Source organism: Anopheles arabiensis, chromosome 2 (assembly GCF_016920715.1).
Source record: "Anopheles arabiensis isolate DONGOLA chromosome 2, AaraD3, whole genome shotgun sequence".
NCBI classification, from domain to species: Eukaryota; Metazoa; Arthropoda; class Insecta; order Diptera; family Culicidae; genus Anopheles; species Anopheles arabiensis.
In genome coordinates this window covers 6,699,138-6,716,047 of record NC_053517.1, presented here as the reverse complement: position 1 = coordinate 6,716,047, position 16,910 = coordinate 6,699,138, and the positions used below count along the sequence as shown (strand labels likewise).

Sequence of the window (16,910 nt, the reverse complement as noted above, 5' to 3'; positions counted from 1 at the left end):
TTATCAACAATCCTTTTTGAAGCCCAAAGACAAAGTCTTAGCTCAAGATAAAGTATCCTGGCCATCGGAATAATTGCATTTTTGACCATCGGTTCAGTCCCGCGTATCACCGTGCCTACCGGATCAACGCCAAACCGAGAGCTGCATTTGCAGAAATGCCCTCCCTGCCTGAACTTCTCTACCCTCCACCCGCCACTCTCACTGCACGGTTCCGACCGGTGCCGTTGGTGCAACCCAGCTCAAATAACATAATTATACGTTATAAAGTATTTTAGATTATACGTAATATACAAGTGATAATCATATCTTTGCCGCATTCCCTTTTGTTTGGCGTGTTTCGTTTGGCGTTTGGCTCCCTCTACCTCCCCCCCCAAAACTCACTCTCCGTGTGGCGTGGTCCTTCTTTATCTCCTTGCAGAAGGGTTCTTCTTATCCACGCAGACCCTCGGTTACAGCCAATCCGTCGTCACGTCGGAAGCGTCCACCAAGTCCGTGCGCAATGGTGCCATTTTCCCCGTTGACAAACTGCACTCCAGTTGGTATGATTTGTTTTCGGGACTCGTTTTAATTAACGACACACACACACGCACATTTCAACGCATGTGAGAGTTGTGTGTAGAGCCACCGTTTGGCGAAGATGATGGATTGGTCCCGATCTGGGGTCCTTTTCGGGGTCGGCCGTGCATCATGCAACGGACGGCCTCACAGTCCTCACCACTGGCGTCTAGGTGCGCCCTGCTACCAACGAAGCAGATCGATCGATCATTCCTCAAATGCTCGTGTGTGTGTGTGTCCACGTGGCTATGTTCATTATGTAGCTTGTGAACAACATCATTCTACTGCAATCACACTGCCCCGTACCTGGCAACGGGCCGTGTGCAGTCTATTTAACCTAATTAAGGTCGATATTGTGCACGGCGAGCACATGATTGTGCTCATGTTGGTAGCTGCAGCTCACTTCCCGTTAGACAATGCGGCCCTAAATTGGGCCCTCCTCCTCCTCCGGCACCAATGTCACCTTGATCGAGTGAAATCGAACGCTTCCATCCCGATCGAGCACCAAACGGTCTCGGCCGGTTTGGCCGGAGGGAGTATCTCAAACTCGGAGGTGTATCGATGGACAAGCGCACATTCATAGCGCACTTAATTACTTGCTCATTATCGCTTGAGTGTGACGCAGACGCAGGCAGCCACAGGGTCCGAAACCGATCCGGGAAAGTTGATCCAATTGTCCAGCCGTGTCACCCGGGCTCATCATCATCATCATCAGCATGAGTACTGTGCGATTGTTTCGCATTGCCACTGCGCATGTCCCTTGTTGTGCAGGCCGTACAAAGCGGCCACTTATTGACCTTTTTTTTCCTCCTCTCCCTCCTCCTGGTCGGTCAGTTACGGACGGTAAAATGACTTTTCCGTCAGGTTGCAGCGTGTGCAGCGGTAATGGAAACCTGTCCGGCGGGCTTTCGAGCGTTATGGGAACGCTGATGAGGTGTCCCCGCTCTGGGCATCCCGTTGCGATGCGTTCAATGCGTACGTCTTGGCAATTGTTGCAGAAACGGTGAGGGTATTTACCAAAAATGTCCCATTTTAAAGATCCATTGTGCGTTGAATGGTTTGATATCGTAACCTACGGGCTGAGATACTGCTGCACCAAATGGTGGGAATGAGTGTAATAATGCGAAATTTACTGCTGATGTTAAACATCTCCCAAGAAGTCGTAAAACATCTTCCTGTTGATGCTATTTTTTCTCTTTCAATTTTCTCTCTTCAATTTCTCTCACTGTTTTTGGGCTGAAGATTGGCATGGCGTACCTGCTGTATGATAAACACGCTGCCAGTCGGAAGCTAACGATCCTCAGCAATCGATCCCCGGGAAAAGCCCACCGCTCGCATATCTGCGTAAAACCACAATTATGATGATTTTATTATGGCTCCGTACAATTATCATAATCGTTTTACATCCACCTACAAAGCGACGACGACACCCTCTAACGCTCTCGCTCTTACCCGCGCACTCTACCGCTCAGGCAGGGTGCTCTGTTGCGCTCTGGCTGAAGTCGTTCGATCTTCCCGCGGCTTGCCGCATGCTGCGAAAAAGGGCACCGGTGGGAGGATCCCCGCACACGATTATGTCCCTCGCATTGTCTTATCCCTTTTTTCTCGTATACTCACACGGTTGAGGTCACTCCTTAACTCCTTTCTTCTTTCCACCCTTGCTACAGGCCCCGGGGGCTGCCGGGCACAAACCTTTTGTCAATGTTTGTCGATTTTACGCTTCAGCTTCGAATTTTTAATGCAATTAGCAAAAGTAGATTAGAGAGATGTATCCTTTCACCCACAGCGGACCGACCGAATGGACCTACTGACTGACTGGTCGGGGTGGCAGGTTGTGCATTGTGATGGTCGGCAGGCGTCGAAAGCCATGCACCTTTTTGCTGTGGCTGTTCGATGCTGCTGCTTCTGCTGCTGCTGCATTTAATAAGATTTTGTAGGATTTTCTCAACTGAGCAATTGTGCAGAGATAGGATTAGATTCAAAAGGCTCTGCTACCGCTCACAGGGTATCGATCCAGTAAGGCTGAGCGTACATAGGGATGATTTTTGCTGTAAGCATCACTGCATTTCTTTACGGTCGCTTTCCCTCAAAACGCCTGTGCTGTGGACTTGATTTATGACTTTTTAACTGACGATCAGTGAGGTATAACTGTGAAGCTACATTAATCCGCTTGACTCTTAGTGGAATGGATTAAGAAAGCTGAGAAGGGTAGGACAGTTTTTAAGGTTTTCAACATTAAGTAACTAAAGAAAATATTAATTTAAAGAACAACATTCTCATAAAGATGAATAAAGCAGGTTTTTTTTGTGTGCAAAATTTTTTTCAAAATCAAGGGAAAGAATCACGACCTAACAGCATCCCCGTGATGGGTTCAAGCCCCGAATGGGCTATGCCTACCATACGTAGGACTGACTGCGTCCCTAATGAGTAATAAGTAATAAGTAAAGTAATAAGTCACTAATAGTCAAGCTCATTAGTGGTATGCCAAAGTATGCCAAAAAAAATAAGAAGAAGAAGAAGAAGAATAAGAAGAAACTACTTAAACCATACTCATTAATAACCTCAAGCAATTGATTTACAAGAAGATATAACACGGAAATTGCCGTCAACTGCCGTTTTGAAGTTTGCCTTTAGCAAGAACTCAACTCTCGTACTTAAACGCTCACAACCGCGAAAATTATCAAAAATGTTTAAAATGTTATTAAATAATTTCGATAGCTTTTTTATATGCCTTTTGAAAACAAATAATTTATGTTGTAAGGGCGCATCTCTTCAAAAGCTAAAAAGAAAGCAAAAATAACCAATTATCAATTCCCCAACGGCTTCCCACTGTGCAGAGCGAAACGCATTTTGTAAGCTTAGACCGCGCTCTAGCAATTGTTTGGTACGTCCGCATTTATTCTACATTTCTTTACATGTTTCAACCGTTTGTGATATTTATTATTCTTAATCATCAAGTTTCGATATCTGTTTATTTTTTTATTAAATAATTTGTGATTTTGCGAAATTATGTCGGTTAAAACATCGATTAAAAACCACTCTACCTGATCGATTGAGCAAACATTCTTGCGCGATGTGTTTGCTGTTTGCGTGCACTGTCATACGGTTGCTAAGGCGCTGACTTAATGCTCGAGCGAAATCCGTCTTTCACGCAGCAGAGGAGAGAAGGACAGAAAAAAACTAGTCAGAAAACAAAAACGCAAACAACGAGCAATCTCGGAGCTCCCGCAGAGTGAATTCGTGAAATTGCAGGTATTAAAACAGTGCGCGTATTGATCGCGTAGTGCGAAAAGGGTGTTGTAATTGTAAGCTAAACATGCTTCCGTAATCGTGTGTGGTGTTTCCGTCCATCGTTGTTCGTTCGTTCGTCGTCGCTGTGGTGCCAAAGGCATTCCAGCACGGGCCCATTTGTCTTCTTCAGGCCCATTGGGGGATGCCCTTTAACGCCCTGAACGCGCACTTATCGCGGACGGCCTGTGCCACATCCCACAGAGTGCGTTTTCCACGTACACGGGTGGTTCAGTTTGGGTGGCGTCCGAGTCGAAAATCAAAGAGATTGCATTTTTCTATCGACTGCTTTCTTCCGTCCATGACGTACACACACATACACACACATACACAGTCACACAGTCATCCGTCAGTGGCAGTGGTACTGTTGGGACGGGCGGAAAGACGCAGATAAGCGCAGTGTGTGTGTTGGTTTTCTACGTCGTTCCCTCATAGCTAATGACCTGTTTTTTTCCTTCTTCTGCTTCTTCTTCTTCTCCGTTGTGTTCGTCACTACGCCACTTGTCTGTGCATTAGAAGAGCAGCTTAGACACGGTGCGGTCACTTTTCCTGCCCCAAACTTCGCTGTAACCTCGCGCTGTGTGTGTGTGTATGTGTGCATGTATGTATGTGTGTTCCATCTCAGGTCAAGGAAGTTCTGTTTTATTTCGCGAGTTTTACAACCAAACCAGCTAACCAGTGCGTGTACCTGTGTGTACCTGACTGTGTGCGTATACTTTTGTTGGTGCTGAGTATCCGTGTGTGTGTGTGTGTGAGTTTGTTGGTGAGCAATAGAGAAGTAGAGATGGAGTGAGAGAGAGAGAGCAATAAAGGTTTATTGCGTTCTGTTTAAATAATCTTTTTTTTTGGTTCCGTGACAACAAGAAATGACGTGTGTGTGTGTTTTGCTTTGTGTGTCGCCGTAGTGTGATCATTGTTGCATATCATTCGCAAGATTCGGTTCTTAGCGCCAGAGACAAACTCGTTGTGGAAAGGGCGTTGGAGAAACGCAAAAGTCTCTCTTCCTGTCCCAATCTACTGATGACGTAAAGATCCGCTACCTTCAGAAGTCAAAGCACACGAAGCACAGTGCAGAAGAGGAGGCACACGCACTCGTAAACAGCATTTGCATGGCTGCTGCTGCTGCTGTTGCTGGCCCATTGTTGCATGTGTGTTTTTTGCAATATGCGGAACCTGCTGGAAGGAATGGAGGCGCACAACACTAACAAACGGCTCGCCCGTGACTCACTAACGAGTGTGACGAGTGGGGTGGTTTCGATGAAAACAAAGCCTGGCCTGGGCTAAGAATAAGAAGAATAAGAAGGAGAGAGGGAGGAATAACCATCGATATCGAATATCTCTTAGTCCTGCGGTTCTACGGTCTTTTGCAGCTAGCGACAGTGAAAAAATCCTATAAGTATTACACGAAGAAAAAAGAAAAATCCTATAGGTAGTACAAGAAAGTGCAGTGCATTCCAATTGCGTTTCCAATTGGAAATCGTCACAAATCAAAGTACGTCGCAGAAGGGGTTATTTCTTTTTGTTTGCTGGCTCCGTCTGCAGGCACAGACAACTGTTGTTTGTTGGGTATGTGAGAGTATGTGTGCAAGGCGTGCATGGTGTACCCACAGCTCCTCCAAGGGCTGCTGCTACGCAATGGTCCGTAGTTCTTTATGTGTCAATATGTGCACCTCAAGACCACCACCACCACCACCATGCGCTCTTTGTTATGGAATTGGATGTGGATGAGGGGGAGGGAGGCGGTGGAGGTTAGGTGCTGTTGGGGTTTATTAAGGGCCTTCAAGTGACTAACAACAGCTCAGCTCAGCACAAACAACCACAAGAAGGAAATATTCGCAAACAAGCAGTCGCATTTAGCATGGAATGGATGATGATGGTGGAATGTTTCGCTTGCAGCACAGCTCTAGAGGCGATAACAACCGACCCAGCCGACGGAATCAATGTGTCACACGCCACAGCCACGAAGGGGAGGCGATAGGCAACAATGCACACAAACACAAGCACAGCTCATCATAATTAATGTAGGAAAGAACACATACACACCATAGAAAGAGGGACGGTTGATTCATCAAACATGCTGGCTGATTGGAAAACGACCGCTTCACCTAAATCCTCCATGACGACGAAATCATCGCAACAAAGTAGCCACGGAGAGGTGTAGTAAAACAAACGAGCAAACTGCAGTGCCAAGCACACACGCCACCACGGACGTTATCGTTTGTTTGTTCGTCTGCGATGTCCACCCGCGAAAGATCATCCAGCCTACCAGGATGTTGATACTTTTGTGTGTGTGTGTGGTTTTTTCTCCCTTAATCTACTTCCGTGCACGACCACCATTCATTGACGGGGCTGTGAAAAGTATTGGTTCTAATAATAATGCGGGCTCTCCCTGTGGTTCAATGAACGCCTCGGATTTTGGGACCGATTAAATCCAATCGTATACACAATACGACGAAAAAAAAGAATAATGATTCATTACTGATACCACTACCCTACTATCGCAACGCGACACACACACAAAAAAGGCGCTTGGTTCGACTTTTTTTCCTCCCTTTTTATGAGATACTTTATCAAATTACGCAACCGAACAGTACAGAAGACGGTCGAAATTCGGTTGTTTCCTTTCCTTGATCTGAATGGGACATACTTGAAGTTTTTGCATTGCAGCCGACAAAAGCGCGTTCAGCTGATGCAAAAGTTATCTTAAATGGTCGTATTTAATCGCTGCTTTAGCGTTGGCGGTATAATCTCCTCTTATCTGCTGCTCCAATCGCACGAGACCTTGTTCTAATGTTAATACTTTCTACGACATTGTTCTTTTTTTTAGACAGACTGTGTGCAAACTTACCGTACCAACCCAACAGTAAGAAACAGAAAGTGAGTGAAAAGTGTGCATTTTAAGATGGCAACCAGGAAAAAAGCGCTTCTGAAGGTGATCGTGCTCGGCGACAGCAGCGTGGGCAAGACGTCGCTGATGAACCAGTACGTGAACAAGCGCTTCTCGAACCAGTACAAGGCGACGATCGGGGCCGACTTCCTCACGAAGGAGGTCGTGATCGATGAGCGGGTGGTAACGATGCAGGTATGGCGGTCGGAAACAATCCCCCCTATTGTATTGTCCCCTAACCACTGATTCCGCTTGCATTGCAGATCTGGGATACGGCTGGCCAGGAGCGGTTCCAGTCGCTCGGCGTAGCGTTCTACCGTGGGGCGGATTGCTGTGTGCTAGTGTACGATACGACCGCGCCCAACACGTTCAAAAATCTCGAATCGTGGAGGGATGAGTTTTTAATCCAAGCGAGCCCGCGCGATCCGGACCACTTCCCGTTCGTGGTGCTGGGTAACAAAATTGATTTGGAAAACCGAGCTGTGAGTAAAGAATGCATGGTGCAACTTAAAAGTTAAGGACGATCTTACCTATTTCTTCATGCATCCGGTAGGTGTCGACAAAGCGTGCTCAGCAGTGGTGCCAGACGAAGAACGACATACCGTACTTTGAGACATCCGCCAAGGAGGGCATTAACGTTGATCTAGCTTTCCAAACCATTGCCAAAAATGCAATAGCCCAAGAAACGGAGGTACGGGGTGTTGTACACAGTTCAGCCGTTCGTTGCTCATACACTCATCACCAAATTGTGTTTGTTTATCCCTTTTTTTCCTATCACAACCACAGGTTGACCTGTACAACGATTTCCCCGATCAGATCAAACTGAACACACGGGACAGCCGGCCACGAAATGGGGACAACTGCTCGTGCTAATATTATCGAACTAGTAAAATTGACCGCCCTCCTTCTGACCCAATAGCAGCAGCAGCAGCAGCAACAACACTGCACGAAACAAACGGTGGCACTTTCGGTGCCGCCCTCAACCACAATAATCACAGCAAACACAGCAGTAGCAGCAGCTTGAGCATAAGCAGCTGCAACGGCAGCACCAGTAGCGACAGCATGAGCCACACCAGCAGCAGCGATAACGATAGCGACAGCACCAACAGTGACGACAGCAACAATAGCAATAGCCACGAAGCGGAGCACGATGGTGGTAGTGGTAGCGGTTGTGCTACTACCGCAATAGACGCAATCCTTCCCAGATGAAAAGAAGAGCATGCATAAACAAACAAACAAAAACAATCCTCTTCCAGCTTACAAACACACATCCTCTCAGAAGGCGGAAGGTTCTCAAGTAACCAAATCCCCCCCCTGCTGCAACCCCTTAATATTATGTTCACCCAACTGGTGCGAGCATAATGGTTCGGGCGCTATTTCGCTGTATGTGTGCAGCATTAGCATGCACCGCATGTCGCCAAATTAATTTTCGCGATTTTTACTTGTTTCGTGTCGCCCTGTACTGGCTGGGATTTGGACTTGAGATGCAATTTTAGCTATTTAAAAAAAAAAAAAACAAAAAACAAATGATCGAATCTTCGATACAGGGCAATAGGCAAGAATGGTAGAGGTAAAACACACACACATAAGGAAGGAATTTACGACGAGAGGCTGCGAAGATCGCAATAAGCATTACAAACCGTGATCGCGATGATTGTTCCATTTTTCTTTTCCGTACTCCGGTATTCAAAAAGGTTATACTCTACATGTACTAGATTTGCCGCAGCAAACACTTGAAAGCTTGAAAGATGCAAAAGTGCAAAGAAGAGAGACTCCAACTTTTGTGCGAGCTGTTGGGCGTACCAAGAGCTTTTCCCATGAATGATGATGGGTGGATTTGTATCAACACACACACAATGAAAACACACATACTGAATGATCAGTTGTGCAAATTTGCCCACGAAAAGAAGGGCTTCAGCACACATGAGAGAGTAGACGCAGCCTAACCCCCCAACCCAATGGTCGATCTAGCTTCGCTTTCTTAGACGCGCTCTACGTGGCAGCAAAGAAGCATATCGGGCGATAAGTGTTCTATGTGCGTGTGTATTTTTAGCGTGTTGTTTATATTTCCCCCGCCCTGGTAAATGGATGTTAAAGAAGTGTGTCACCAAACTGCCGTCTGGTGTTTTGGCAAAGGCATTGTTACAAGCTAGCTAAATTATGCATGAGATCGCTGCACACGACGACGACGATGACGTGTACACGTAGAAATCGAACCGCTCCAGCACGAAACTACGATACCATCCCCATAGACAGATGGCGTGTCGGCAACAGGATGAAAGAAGGACGGAATGTGGTGAACGGAGCGGCTAACCTCACTCCAGAAAACGTTAGACGACGAACCCGATGTGGATCCCTTTGCGGATCCCCAGTAAGTCGTGCGCAGACAGACGACGACGACGACGACGCAGCAGCGAGTGTGATGTGGTGCAAAGGAACGAACACGGAAGAATGGGGGAGAAAAAAGGTGTAGAAATAGTAATGCCGTAATTGATAATTCTATCGAACATTATACATATTACATTATATAGTAAAGAATGAAAATTATATCTCATAGAGAAAACCCCCGCCCCCCCTCTATTAACCCCAGCTACGTTATTAGTGGAAGTATAATTTCTCGACCTCGATCCTCTTTGAAAACAACGTACCCCCGCATACAGGCTTGCTCTGGGAAGGAAAAAAACTGGCAATGAAATGGTGTTGTTTGCTCCCTGCACACGGTAGAGAGCAAACAGAGAATGTGCATCCGATGCAAGTGCTCCCCATTCATTCCATATTATATGTGTGCGTGTGCGTGTGTATGTGTACTATCACAATCTAGCGGAGGTAAAAGAGCAACTGTGTAGCGTCTTTTGCTTCTCGCAACCTCACTTCCAGCATCACGAACCAAGGTTGTTAGAATTGCTGAAGAAATTGCTTCGCCATCTGTTCTAGCGCGTGTTGCCCGTTATTTTGTTGCGCGGTGTTTAAATCTCTGTTTCGTTCGTTAAGCCTAATTCGTTGCGAAAGTGCAACCCCAGTCCCAGTGCTGGTCCTTCCCGTGTGTTTGCATAACTTTGAAGATTTGCACAGCTCGGGACGTGGGAATTACGGTAATGGGAGAATAGAAACGCCACACAACCACACATGCTTTCAAAATTCGAAGTGCACCCACGGCAATTAGATAAACGAACGGTATGCTGTAAGTTCCAAAATTGCATTAGCGTAACATTTGTAACAGGATGTGCGGCAGATTGTGAAGCAAGAATTTTGATTACGCTGCAGAAGCCGGAGAGAGGAGGGTTTAGAGCGCGGACAGACGGTATAGGGTGTATAAATCGGATACCGAGCACGGTTCCACCACCCGGAACACATACACACATTCGTAACATTTTAGCTATGAGAACTAAACGTGATCGTTAGAATGATTAATGGAGGGCGATAAACAATGGAAGAGTGTAGCTGAACAAAACAAACAATAAACCTTTATGATAACTGATTATGGTAAAATGGTGTCAATCTTTTGTACCTTTGAGTACCTTTTGAAAGCCTCTGTATGTAATCCGGCATGTCCGCGAAGGGCGTTACGCCAAATAGAAGAAGAAGAAGAGTAACAGAAACTTACTTGACTTTGACTTGACTTGACGCGACTTGATTTCCAATTGCAAACTTAATCTTAGTAAGCATTATTGACAAAGAACAATGCTTTGTTTCGTATTCAGCATCTTTTACTAGCTTTTTTATATTTAATTTACTTTGCTAAAACGATTAAAACTGATTCAAACCCCCTGCCCTGCACGGTGAGCACCAATACATAGCTGCAACGCCTCTACAAGCACCTCTTAACAAGCACTGACAGCGCTCGCGCTATTAAGGGGCGCCCTCTTCGTGCGCCCGTACGCGTTTGTCGCCTGGGTCGGTGACGTTTTGGAGAAAAAAAAGTCGCGAACACATCGACGGTGCGTGCAAATAATCGTTTTATTTCATGTTTTCGCCGACCAACCCGGTACCACAGCCGCGATGGAGGAAGCCAAACTGGCCAGCTTGCTGAGCAACGTACGAAAGTCGAACGACAAAGGCGCAATCTACCGCAATTTGGTCGCGATACGGGCGAACTTTGTGACGAGCGATGGGGGAATCAAGCTGTTCACGGCCCAGGACGGTATCAACGTGCTGGTCGAGCTGCTCAGCAAACCGTACGAAAAGGTGATCGAGGTGGTGCTGAGCATACTGGGGAACTGCTGCACCAAGAAGGAATGCTGCAAGCAGGTAAGTTTTCGCGTGAAAATGGAGATTTTATTTCATGTTTTCGATTGTGCATTGCACGGGGGAGGAATGCGATGGTGCGCTAGCAGGGAGGGTGCATGTGAAAAAGTGGGTGCGTTTATACTGACCGATCCGTTACTTCCATGTGTCAGGCGTTCGAATGCGGAATACTGAAACCGTTGATATCGATCATTTCCAACATTCCGAACCCGAGCATCCAGTGCCGGGGCTGCCGGCTGCTGGGCAATTTGGCCCAGCACGAACCCATCAGCTACAAGATTGCCCGGGACAATGGGAACACGGCGTACGCGCTCAGCACCATCCTGAACGAGTCGGACAACAAGGCGGTGCTGATAATGGTGATCCGTGCCATTCGGCAGCTGTGGCGTGAAAAGTCGCTCCGCACCACGCTGATGGAGCAGGGATGCATCGGGAAGATAGCGTACCTGCTGGTGCGCTATGCACAGATCGATTCGGAAACGGAATCGCCCCCGGACATAAAGCTCTCGCCCACCGGGAGCAGCAGCGGCGGCAGCAGCAGCAGCTGCAACCACGACGAGGAGAAGGTCGTCCTGAAGCACTGGCACGCCCCGGACCGGATGGTGACGAAGGAAAAGTTCAACAACATCGTGCGCAACATGGAGCACAGCCAGCTGTGCGATATCGTCGGGTACCAGGTGATACAGAACTATCGCTGGAAGGATCGGCCCGACTTCCGGCTGCCTGAGTCGGACGAAACGGGCAAGCTGTTTGAGAGTGCGCTCAAGTGCTTGCAGATGATCACGACCACGGTCGTGCAGCAGGTCATTGAGGAGATCTACGGGGAGGCCGGGGCCGGGTTGCACTGTCTCGTGTACCTGTGCGGCGAGACGAGCCCGTTCCGGGCACTGTCGCTGAAGGTGGTCTCCAACCTGGCCGCCAATCCGGACGCAATCGATCGGCTGACGGAGTGTGGTGTAATCAAAATGGCCGCCGATCTGATCATGTACGCGAATCTGGGTAAGTGAGAGGAAGCTGAGCTGTAAACGCTTTGGATTTAGTGCAGTTAGTGCATTCATCCCATTCCATTGCAGATGAGTCGGAGAAGCGGTACTGCATCAACATGATGTGTCTGCTCACGAAGGAAGCCTGCAACCGGGGGCACATCCGGCGCAGCGGCGCACTGCAGTCGTTCATGAAGATCGCCAAGCAGTCGCACGAAAAGCGCGAGCAGGCGATGATACTGTACGCCCTCTACCAGTACCGGTTCGACAGCTTGAGCAACGAGATACTGCTCAGCAACGGGCTGGTGAGCTTTCTCGTGCGCATCCTGAACGGTATCATTGCGGACAGGGAGGTCGCACACATACGCCACGACGAGGAGGAAAGCGAGCGGGTCTCGCACGCGAGCGTGTTCAGCAAGCGCCGTGCGACCTTCGCCAAGGCAGGCAAAATGCGTCGCAGTGATTTGCTGTTCCACTACAAGTCGGGAAATGGGTACCATCAGAAGCAGCAACAGCAGCAGCAGCAGCAGCTGCTGCTGCTGCAGCAACCACATCACACGGCAGCGAAGCAATCGAAGCTGGATCCGTACTGCTCAGCACCGGAATCGCCCGACAGTGGCAGCAGTGGGTATGCGAGCACCAGCTACGGAACCGTGCGAAGTCCTTCCACGAGCGTTGGATCTAGCCCGCCGCGCCTGCCGGAAGATGAAGCGTTCGAGGACGATACGGAAGTTTACTCGCCCGTGTGCAGCGATCACGAGCAGGAGGATGAGTCGAGTGGGGGCAGTGGCGAGCCAACGGGTGAACAAATGCCTGCCAGCGAGGCAAGGGAGCAAAACGAACAAGCGGAGGAGGAAGAGGAAGCTGACCCCGTGGTGGACGGTGCGGAAGAGACGAACGATTTCGACATGGTCGCGTACCTCATCGAGGACAGCTCGAACGCCAAGTGGCTGGATGCGGCCGAAGAGCTGGAGGACGACAGCACGGGATTGAAGGCGACGAAAACCACCACCAGCCACCACGCGGAGGACTGCATCGATGATAATGAAATGTTCAAGATCGAGCTCGAAATCGCCACGGCCAAAACGTTCGAACGGTACCCGATGCAGCCTACGCTCACGCTGCTCTGGTCCGTCTCGAAGTCCTTTCCCGCGATGGAGTTCGTGCAGGCAGACACGCTCGAAACGCTGCTGAAGATATGCAAGCACGCGAAGAAGCCGCGCGGCCGCGCGTTCCAAACGCTCGCCAACATACTGAAGCACGTGAACCACTTTCTGCCGCTGCTGAAGCAGGACTTTGTGTTTCGGCTGCACGAGATGAAAACGCCGTACCCGGCGCACGGTGCGCGGTGCTGGAGCTGCGACGAGATGCGCACGGCCTGCAACGATCTGATGGCGCTGTTCGGTTCGGTCGGCGAGACCGGGTACGGGCAGGGCGAGATTGCGCACATCCTGCGGACGGGCGAGCGCGACCTGAAGCTGCGCGTCGCGATCATCGTGCTGTTTGTGGTGCGCGATACGCGCCTGCTGCACAAGCTGCTGTTCGACATGAAGGTGCTCGAGATGGTGATGGACTTTATACTGGACGAAGGTACCAACGGGCAGCAGCAGCAGCAGCAGCAGCAGCACAGGTTAAATGGCATTGCCTGCAGCGCTATAACGCGGCTGGCACAAAACCTGTCGATCGTGGGCGAGGAGGAGGACACCGGCACGCCGAGCGAGAAGCTGGAGGAGAAAGAGTTCGACAACACGGTCACGATCTGCGACGAGTCGGCCACCAGCGTGGACGAGAAGGTAACGTTCCGGGTGCGCAGCAGCCCGACAGCGCCGCCGGAAGCGGTGCTGGTCAGCAAAGCGCTGCTGGTCGAGGGCAGCGAAGTGTTTCGCCGCATGTTCGAGGCGGACCACTTCATCGAGTCGAAAAACAACGAGGTGCACCTGCACGAACCGATCAGTGCCGATGGGCTGCGGTACTTTTTCTACCTCGTGCGGCTGCAAACGCTCAACAAGCTGACCGGGATGGCGCCGCCGCCGAAGGTGATCGAGGCCAGCCTGGACGCGCTCAGCCTGGCGCAGAAGTACCTGCTGCCGACGGTGGAGAAACCGGTGATGAACATCATCAAGACGCTGCTGAACGATGACTGCGTGCTGAACGTGTTCGAGTGGTCGCTGAAAAACTACAACCAGGAGCTGCTGGTCGCCTCGACCTACTACTTCCTCTACTCGGACATTAGCGGGGCGGCAAAGTGCAAGCTTTACCGGGCGGCCAACCGGTCCTGCTATCGGGACGAATGGCGACGGCTACTTACCGAGACCATCCTGTACCGGGTGCAGCCGAACGCGGAGCTTTAAACCTTGGTTTGTCTCTCTCTCTCTCACCGTCATCACCCGTTTTCTTTTGTACTGTGATCGAAGCTTCGGTGGTCGCTGCCATCGTGCCCCTTCCCTCCCTTATCACCCTGTATACGCGCATAGGCATAGTTTGCCGGTTGAAAACGTTAAACGTACGCTAGCTTTAGTTTGGTCACTTGCCCTCCTCCGGCTCTATTTTATAGTTCTTTACTCCTTGTGTAACAGCAAAGTACACTGCCATCCCAGTAATCGTTCTTAACATCAGGCATCACGTTGAGTGCGAAACGGGGGATTTTGTAAACATTCCGACTTTTTCCTACCTTCTTTTTGTTTGTTCTTTATTTCTTTGCGAAGTTAGTTTGTTTTATAAACAACTTTTACTTGTGTTATAATTTCAATTGAAAGCAGACATAATAACACACTGCCCTTTTACGTTTTTTCTCTCTCTCTCAAATATCTTACCCTCTCCTATCAATGAACGACCGGACGGTCATCTAGTAGCGTATGCGTTGTTTGTTTGTTATCCCCAAAAAAAAAATCGAGTCCTCGCAACATTGGAAGGACACGTGCGTGTAATTACGAACAAAAACTATCACAATGAATAATACACCTTCCTTCACTCTATTTGAATGTTATGGAAAAATCAGCAAAAAAAGCCGTTACTCTTTACTACCTACCGGAGGAGGCGGAACGTACCGGTTGTTTATCCGATGCCCATACTCGAACGAAATGCGCAAATCGCCGAACCCACTGCGCGGCAGAACGCCACCAATCCATTCGATCGTAAAGTGGTACACGCGCTCCGGATTCTGCTCGTGCTTGTAGCGACCCAGCTTAATGTACGTGCTGTACCGTTGCGGCCGAATAGCAATTGTCCGGCTCGAAGCACCCGCACCTTCTCCAGACGAGGAATCATCCTGCTCGTCGGCCAGATCGTCCGCGCCAGCAGTGTAACGACCGTCCGCGCTCCGGTGGAAGCTTTTTTCGAAGCAAAGCTCTATCTCATCCGTGCGAAACGTGTGCCGCAGCGTTTGGTGGTGAGTAAACCTGTACACCTGAGGGTGATTGTTGCCGCTCTGTCGGGCTTCCCCCTCTACCGGTTCGGGTTGCCGCAAACCATGGCCAGTGGAAAAGCGGGCACGCAGGCAGCGGAAGAAATCCTCCTGGATGCGAAACGTTTGCACATCCGGTCGGCCGTCCGCAGCGTAATCGATGCTAGAGTTGAGCTGCTCAATCACCGACCCAAGCCAACGGGTAAAGGACAAACTGCAGGCGGTTGCTTCGTAGGGGGGAATGGAGGCGCCCTCGAGGTGATCCCCCTTTGCCGGACGCCGCAGCCGATTGAAGATGACTCCGTTCGATTCGAGCACCTTCATCAGCTTGCGGGCGCTATAACTGCCCCGTGTTAGCTTCGCCCCGTCCATCCGGGCGCACCGCTTGAGGGCCGCCTTTTTGGTCGTAATTTGTACCGCCTTTCCCGGCAGCTCCTCTCGCCTCTCCTCCGATTCCTCCTCCGGTGCACACTCGATGTACGAAGGGCAAAAGTCGATCCGATCCGTCGGATCCAGCTCGTCCATCAGCTCGATCTGACAGTCCAGCAGCTCGAGGATTTCATCGCCCCCGGCAAAGATGCTGCCGAGCCCTGGGTCGGTACCGTGGTCCTGCTGCTCGTTCAAAAATTCCATTATCGTCGAGTCCAGCATCGACTGCATCGGTCCATGGTCCTGCTCGAGCAGGAACTCGTAGGAAAGGGGCGGCTTATCCTCCCGCACATCCAGCACGCTCGGACATTGTGGAGGGTTTATCGTTTTGGCGATAAATTGTTGCAACAGGCTCGCCCATCCATGCTTGGCCGGTGCGCTCAGCAATCCGGCTGCAACGGCCGCCACGTGCCAGCAGACCGGCGTGGTCGTTTGCTGTCCCTCGGACGACTTGCAACAATCACAGTGAAAGTGGGAATTTTTTTGGTTCTTTTTCAGTGCCGCTACATGATGCACTCCGTACACCGTTTGGGCGCGTCCAACGGCAAACAAATCATTTACCACACGCTGCACCAATGGGGGTGCAGCGGGTTGGGATTGTTTTTCCCACAGGGAAAGCTTCACATCTTCCGGCACGCTCAGTGAATCAATCGCTTCTTTTAGCAACGGTAAGGCTTCGGCTGTAGCTTTGCAGCCCAAAATGAGCTGCTTAATCGTATCCTGATGAGCAATTTTGCGACCATCGAGGTGAGACAGGGAAGTGATTGTGCCATCCGCATCTTTACAGCACTGGACAATGTGTCGCGTCCCATCGGCAAGGCCAACACTGTAAAGATGGCCGTTGGAATGGTCCAACTGTACCGCAAAGGGAGTGGATGAAGGGCTGCTTTTAGCGGAAGTACTCGGCGTTTCCTTTAGCTTTTGCTGGCAGGAACGATTTTTACATTTCGTAGCACGATGCCCGTTGAACGTTCCACACTGGGGACATTTCCTTATGCCGCGCATATTCGCCCGATGGTCAAATGTTAGAGACATCTTTAAAGGGAAAGAAATTTGTGTAGATTTACGCCAAACTGCGACGATTTTAAATTTACTTCCGGACGTCCGGATGTTTGTTTAC

General features: G+C 49.7%; 3 protein-coding genes across 8 annotated transcripts; 2 read left to right on the top strand and 1 right to left on the bottom strand.

Moving 5' to 3' along the window:
* The first annotated feature begins 3,675 nt into the window (after window positions 1–3,675).
* LOC120896024 (ras-related protein Rab-7a) lies at window positions 3,676–10,219 on the top strand. Of its 6 annotated transcripts, none has more exons than XM_040299816.1 (5): window positions 3,676–3,807; window positions 6,671–6,925; window positions 6,994–7,212; window positions 7,284–7,421; window positions 7,517–10,219. In XM_040299816.1, the coding sequence occupies exons 2-5, from the start codon at window positions 6,746–6,748 to the stop codon at window positions 7,601–7,603; spliced, it is 624 nt and encodes a 207-aa protein (XP_040155750.1). In that variant the 5' UTR covers window positions 3,676–3,807; window positions 6,671–6,745; the 3' UTR covers window positions 7,604–10,219. The 6 variants fall into 6 exon arrangements, with proteins under 6 accessions (XP_040155750.1, XP_040155756.1, XP_040155753.1 ...); XM_040299822.1 differs by having other exon boundaries at window positions 3,705–3,807; window positions 6,675–6,925; XM_040299819.1 differs by having other exon boundaries at window positions 3,746–3,860.
* Window positions 10,220–10,423: 204 nt separating this feature from the next.
* LOC120896019 lies at window positions 10,424–14,933 on the top strand. The gene is made up of 3 exons (XM_040299809.1): window positions 10,424–10,978; window positions 11,128–11,974; window positions 12,049–14,933. The coding sequence occupies exons 1-3, from the start codon at window positions 10,730–10,732 to the stop codon at window positions 14,307–14,309; spliced, it is 3,357 nt and encodes a 1,118-aa protein (XP_040155743.1). The 5' UTR covers window positions 10,424–10,729; the 3' UTR covers window positions 14,310–14,933.
* LOC120896021 (uncharacterized protein C2orf42) lies at window positions 14,472–16,907 on the bottom strand. The gene is made up of 2 exons (XM_040299812.1): window positions 16,885–16,907; window positions 14,472–16,825 (listed from the first exon to the last, which is right to left on the bottom strand). Exon 2 carries the CDS (start codon window positions 16,823–16,825, stop codon window positions 14,969–14,971), a length of 1,857 nt encoding a protein of 618 aa, XP_040155746.1. The 5' UTR covers window positions 16,885–16,907; the 3' UTR covers window positions 14,472–14,968.
* Window positions 16,908–16,910: the final 3 nt, after the last annotated feature.

Bases quoted from the DNA above. Each gene is read 5' to 3' on its own strand.
- LOC120896019 (XM_040299809.1), top strand. From the start codon at position 10,730: ATGGAGGAAGCCAAACTGGCCAGCTTGCTGAGCAACGTACGAAAGTCG. The intron at 10,979-11,127 runs GTAAGTTTTCGC...TCCATGTGTCAG, and splicing joins AGAAGGAATGCTGCAAGCAG to GCGTTCGAATGCGGAATACT. The intron at 11,975-12,048 runs GTAAGTGAGAGG...ATTCCATTGCAG, and splicing joins GATCATGTACGCGAATCTGG to ATGAGTCGGAGAAGCGGTAC.
- LOC120896024 (XM_040299816.1), top strand. From the start codon at position 6,746: ATGGCAACCAGGAAAAAAGCGCTTCTGAAGGTGATCGTGCTCGGCGAC. The intron at 6,926-6,993 runs GTATGGCGGTCG...CTTGCATTGCAG, and splicing joins AGCGGGTGGTAACGATGCAG to ATCTGGGATACGGCTGGCCA. The intron at 7,422-7,516 runs GTACGGGGTGTT...TCACAACCACAG, and splicing joins CAATAGCCCAAGAAACGGAG to GTTGACCTGTACAACGATTT.
- LOC120896021 (XM_040299812.1), bottom strand. From the start codon at position 16,825: ATGTCTCTAACATTTGACCATCGGGCGAATATGCGCGGCATAAGGAAA.